The sequence below is a fragment of the Pygoscelis adeliae genome, unplaced genomic scaffold, assembly GCF_000699105.1.
Source record: "Pygoscelis adeliae isolate BGI_AS28 unplaced genomic scaffold, ASM69910v1 Scaffold247, whole genome shotgun sequence".
NCBI classification, from domain to species: domain Eukaryota; kingdom Metazoa; phylum Chordata; class Aves; order Sphenisciformes; family Spheniscidae; genus Pygoscelis; species Pygoscelis adeliae.
The window spans coordinates 146,860-153,159 of record NW_008825316.1 but is presented as its reverse complement, the minus strand read 5'-3'; the positions used below and the strand labels follow the sequence as shown (position 1 = coordinate 153,159).

Below are 6,300 nucleotides of genomic sequence, written 5' to 3'. Positions count from 1 at the left end.
CCCTAAATGTGCCAAACATTTCCACCTTAAAAGAAAAAGCTAGGCTCTTCCTTCCCCTGATTTTTCACATCTGTTTCAGATTTTAAATCATTTTGCTTGAACAAAACTACACAGTATCCCTGAGGAGATTTCCTCAGGACCTTATTTGATAGCATGAATACTTCTCTATCTCTGTAAAAATTACCTCTTCTGATACAATGTGGGTTCTTTGCATAATTTTGCAATCATTCTTTCCATCCTGGTAACCTCTCATCTCATTCTGTTTGGATTTAAATTCCTTTGTCTGGGTAGCTGATTTACATAAGAGGCACAGTACTCCCATTGTGTATTAAATAACAAATTATAAACTCAGTTTTCCTTGCCAAAATATTTCCTGATATTAACTACAGGAGCCACCTTCCATAAAATGTTGACACAGCATTCCCATTAATTTAGAGGTTTTCAGCAGCCATCCAGGTGCTTTCCTGGCATTTTTCTTCATAGATCAGTGGCAATGAATGCTACCAAAAACTGTAGCAATTATTAAATTTCCTGCAGGAGGATATTTCCTTCAAAGAATTATAGGGAATACCACACTTCCACATAATCAACATAACCAGTCTGCCACTCCCAATTTATAACAATGTAGGTAACATCAGTTGCAATTATTTAGTGTTCTGCAATACCTGATTAAAACATTATTACGTATATATTTGTCTCTTTCAGTCCTAGCCTGTAATATTGAAAGTTTCTCTCCTTACGGAGCTAAGCACACTACAGAATCAGCTTGTTTGCCCATGGACATAACTGATCTTTAATGTATAAATTAAAATATGAGTGACAGTAGTTTTTTTCTACTGCTACCTTCCCATAATTTATGCATCAGTTGGTTTTACCACATGATTGTTTTATGTTCTGAAGGCTAGACAAGGAGATAAGGCAAAGTGTAACTTTTATCTTTAAAAAAAGTATTATGGTTAAGTTAAGACCTCTCATAAGAAACCGGGCTCAGTTAATAAATGTGCTCCTCAGTGCCAACCTTTGGCTTCATCTCTACAATTTATAACAGATTCATGGTCAAATGAACACTTGTTTATAGTGACCAGGGAGTGTGGATACAAAGCAGTTGCTTTTTTGCCTTATTGGCATACGAACAGTTAGGGGGAAAATAGAAATGCTAGTACAGAGTCTGTATAGTGATTTTAAGTGTTTTTCTTAAGTGTTTTAGTCTAAAAGTTGGACTCCATTTATTTTAAAGCAAACAGGTTATATAATTTAAGAACTGAAAAAAATAAGGCTACTAGACATTATGAAAAGCAATCGCCATATATGTTTAGGTGAAACTAAACTTTAAAATCGTTCTGTCTCCTGTCATGAAAATGACAGGAATAAAACAAGTAGCACAACATTGTTGTACTCAATAGCTGAGAATAATGACGTTTCCATCAAGTTTCAAGTAATCTTCATTTTAACATACTTTGTTGTTCTTTTTACTATGTGCTTTTCCAGTTCTCTGTCTTATTATCTTGATTTTAATCATTCTATATCATTCATGAGCCTGTAGTATGTGACCTTGATCCCATTCAAATCAATGTCAAACAATGATGCAGAATAAAGGCCTTCATCTCTAGCACTTCGGTATTTACATAAATATGCATTACCCAATTTAACCAGAAGCAAAATAACATGTATTGTCTGCTTTTTAATATGATCTTGATTATAATACAGAATGCTATTTTGAAATTTTTAAAAAAATTGGGAAGCTAATTATTTAATTGAGGGTTTGTTTTTTTTTTCCTACATCATTACTGCCTCTCCTGAGACTGCCAAAGAAGGGGAAAAAATAATGGGAATCAAAATATCATTCTAGTCACTGCATAATTGTTAAAAAAAAAGTCATACAGCAGTCGCCTGCTGAAATCTCCAATACATTTTAAAGTACTACATGCAGTATGTGCAACTCACTGCTGTTTTTATGTCATTTTTATTGACACCATTTAATTCCTGTTAATGTAAACATCTAGTCCCAGTGTTAGGTTGATCATCCTGAGCTAGTTCCCATGGGCAGCAGTACTTGTTAGGGTTTGGCAGAGAGATACAATGGCTTGGATGCCATTGCTCTGGAGACATGGAAAGAGAGCTGCTACTTGTCACAGTCCCATCAGTTCTTTTGGAGCCAACTCCTTCCTCAAAAGAGAGGTACACTTTTGGGTAGTCTGCAGCTACTTGCCACATTTGTGTCATTAAAAAAAAAAAAAAAAAAAAAAAAGAAAAAAAAAAAAGAAGAAAAAAAAAAGGTCTTCAGTCATCATCTGTCTGACCTGGCATGGATGTTAAAATGAAGGGAGATGACTTTCCTTCCCCTTTACTCTTAAAATGTCAGGTGTCAGGTGTGGACTTTAAGGGCTGAAGTGAAGAGCAAAGGGAAAGGAGGTCCTCCAGTTAGCACTGTTTGGAGTGGCACCTTTCTTGTTAATATGATTCAGCTGAGTCAATGCAGGCCTGTGTTTTCCCCTTCCTTACCTCTCTGTTCAGATGAGGACTGTGTCCCTGAGGGATCGTTTTCATTAGGTAAAAGATAGGTGAGGGAATGAACAGACCAATTAGACTCCAGATCCTTTAGCCTGGGAAAGCTCACAGAAAAGCAACAGGGATTAAATTTACAGTGTGTGGTTTGTAACAAGGTCACCATGTTCTGCACTACTTGCTAATGGGACCATATTTTACAAGGAAACTTTGCAGTAAGGTGTGTATTTGGAGGACTGAATCAAAAAATGCAGCTTTTCTTTTGATTCAGGTAGCTTGTGCCTCTTTTGACTTCCCGGCTCATTTCTTGAAGGGAATAGGCAGAGGATAGAACTAATCACAAGAAAGACTTTCTGTGGGATTGTGCAAATTAAAGTCATTTGAAACTTATGCACAAACCCAAATAAATATTAGATATATGATTTTAGATCTCTAAAACTTAACAATGTTTCTGTAATAATGGCTGAGAGGAGAAAAATTCTCAAAGACCTGATTGAAAGAGCTGAAATGAAATACAACTCCATCTTTCATGTTTTTAGCAAGATAATTTTGGTTCAGTTTTGACTAATAGGAATAAAATATGCTGCCTCAGTCTCTGCATTATTGGCTTTACATTAGTGGTCCTGACAGCTGGCTTTTAAAAAGCAGTAAACATAGGGCAATGCTGTTCTGTTAAGACAAGCCACTTCATCAAGCATATTTCCAAATCATATTTTATATTCAAAATGTGTTTAATTTCTCTCTATATGGCAAAGAATCTTATTGCAAAATTGACCTGCAACAGAGTGCCCTCTACTGCATGTATTTAAGAAAGGAAAATAAAGCAAGTTCCTTAAAAACAAAAACTTTACGGACTGAGACCAGCAGTTTTGTCACAGGCCACTAGACATTCAACTAAAGGATAGTATATACATATAGGCATATATCACTCTTACCTTCTTCTAAAGAGCTGGATACCACTAGGGAATAATATTTAAAATAGGTATGAAATTTGCACAAACTGTTTCATGGTTTTAAATGAAATCAGCGCGTGTCTTTTCATACCAAAATAGTCTGTGTTTATAGGTTGGAGAGTTATGAGGGAAGTTAACAACCTGTCCTGTATTACCCTGCTGCCACCCCTTTCTCTTTTCTGCCAGGAAGGATCTATAACAATATGAAGTGAAAAAATCTCTCTGCTTATAGATTTGTTTTCCCAGTCCTTAATCTCTCATGCTCCCTCATTTCTCCCCTTCTTTCTATTTGCCATTAGGTCACTACTATTAAACTGAACTCTCCTTTTCATTCCCATGTCCTTGATAAACCTATTTGGTGTTACTGAGTTATACCTCTTGCAAACGATTAAGAAGATATTTCACCAGTGCTGTCTCAAAAGAGTGGAAAATGACAGGTTACAAATGTATAATGAAAGCAATTCTACAGCAAGGCACAAATTCTCAAGCAGACCTACATTTTTGAAGTCTTCCCCTGTTTTTTCTTTTTGCCCCCATTCAGTCTGAATTGGGCCAGCCTAATGCTGAGTTTTGTGATGGACCAAACATCTGCAACTCCTGTAGAAACTCACAGTGGCTCTTATTGCTCAGTCCCTCAGCGATGAGAAAACTGCTTCTCAAAACACTGGTATAAACTAACATGAAACTTTTTTAGTCACTTTTTAAATGCCCTGATTTGTACAATGAAGTCCATGCTTTGCCAGCAGTATCTGTGGAGCCACAATTTCATTCTTAAAGTCTCAGTTTATGTCTGGAGCCACACTGAACTCAATTGAACTGGATCTTCCTGCATGATCAAGGGTGTTCCATGTTAGCCCTCTGCAATCAAAGATGGTGTCTGAATACCTTAGGACATTTTTTAGTACATCACTAGGGCAGAGTAGAGGTAGGTAGTAAACAACAATGTTTTCCAAAGCAACATAATCTATTACCAAAAGTTCTTTAAACAAAATAGAAACAACACAAGCAGGCATTTCCGTAGTACGCAGTGCATATATGGCCTTGCATATATTTCAGCAATGAATTTTGTGTCTATGGATTTGTTCCCACATCTGAAACTTTCCCTTAAGGAAACCCTTATTGATAGTTTACAACTTCTAAGGATGATATCTTTGTAATTGCTTTCCCTTTGCTTCATACCTGTAAATCTTGTATCGTGTGCTAAATCCCTGTCGACTTCTGTCCACAAAATCTGTGTATTCCTGTGAGCGGTGGAAGGGTCCCTTATCAGAGAGGAGCCAGTCGAAGGGGCTTGTGGCATGCTGATCCGAAACAGCAGCAACTGCTAAAACCCAGCAATGAAGACTCAGTGCTATCCACTCCCATAGAGCCATCAGAGAGAACAATTCAGCACCAGCACTGCATCGCCATATCATGCTTCCACTGGGAACTTAGAGCCTTCATTCTCTTAGCTTTCCCTCAACACCTAGACAAAATACACAGTCAATTAGATAAGCACACACTAGGCATCCCTTGGAAGTAGAAACAAGTTTCCTTTCTTTCAGCTTAAAGAGATAGTGGCCTCTACTTTATTACATTTTACATTAGCATAAACCCCACTAGGCTAGTTAACAGTGGAGTGTTTCAGTACTTCAAATGCTGTGAAACTAATGTCTTCATTAACATCATCAGTAATAATATTTACTGTTGAAGGGAAACCTTCACAAATTGTCAGGGGAGGGATTGTTGGGTTTTTTTCCAATAATGCTAGTCATTAATGAAAAATATGCAACACAATAATTATTGCCTGTTAACATCAGTATAAAGTCATTCAGCAAAGTCTATGCATAAGGTCGCGGTTCAGATATTGGACACAAAACAGATGAGATTCAGAAGACCCAGAATTTTTTTTTTTTTTATGTCCTTGGAAAAGTCACTTAATGGCTTGTCTTCACTACAAACATAGTTAACAGACTCATGTTATTCTGTTCAAACCAGCACAACTGGACACAGAGTGACTGCATTGATCAATAGCACCGGAGCTACCCACAGTGATGAGTTCAATGAGTTCAAGCTCCAGATGCTGCAATTTTGAGTATCCCTAACAGCAGCACTTGACTTGCAGTCAAATTCATTCCAACCCAATGGATCAGCCCAGAAACACTATTTAAATTAAGCCTAAACAATTATATGGGTGCCCAATCAAAAATCAAGTATTAACCGTAACCTTATGTAGGAACTCAGTGAAGACAAGCCACAGTTTCTCTCTATAACTCAGTCCTATACCTGTAAAATGGGATAATGATTCTATATCCTGCTCACCTTTTGCGAAAACATCTATGCAAAAGCATGAGGTTCTCAGAAATACAGAAATGCCAAAAGTCATGTAAATTCCTAAATATATAGAAAAAATCTGTTCTAGTTTTCAGTGTAAGGTAAAACAGCCCAGAATTAATTAAAATATATTAATATGAGAGCTTTCATTTTTCTAGCTGATGAATTTACAGGGAAAAACATTTTTTTAATTCACATTCACTCAAAACAGCACTCATTATGACATTTTTACAGTGCCCCTTGCTATGATTTTTTTTTACTTGGCAGGAGATTTTTCTTTACCATCAGTAATTTAATTTGTAAGTGTACCCTAAATGAAGGATGCTTCCAGTAGAACAGTTCTGCAACTGCACACCCAGTACCACCCGTCCATTGTAATGGAAATGGCGTAGCTGAATAAATATGCTCTGTGCATATATTCTAGACATTAATATTCTGAAGAGTCTTTTGTATAGATTATAAACATATCGGCTGCAGGAAGTTAACTGCCTCCAGAAGAGCACAGAAGTTCGTATGAACCAACAGGAAT

General features: G+C 36.7%; 1 protein-coding gene across 1 annotated transcript in view; it reads right to left on the bottom strand.

Annotated features, from left to right (window-relative positions):
* BRINP3 (bone morphogenetic protein/retinoic acid inducible neural-specific 3) overlaps window positions 1-4,873 on the bottom strand; it is a 244,624-nt gene extending 239,751 nt beyond the window's left edge. Inside the window, exon 1 of the mRNA XM_009330268.1 lies at window positions 4,638-4,873. Coding sequence (XP_009328543.1) covers window positions 4,638-4,873 — 236 coding nt within the window. The remainder of the gene's footprint in view (window positions 1-4,637) is intronic.
* Window positions 4,874-6,300: the final 1,427 nt, after the last annotated feature.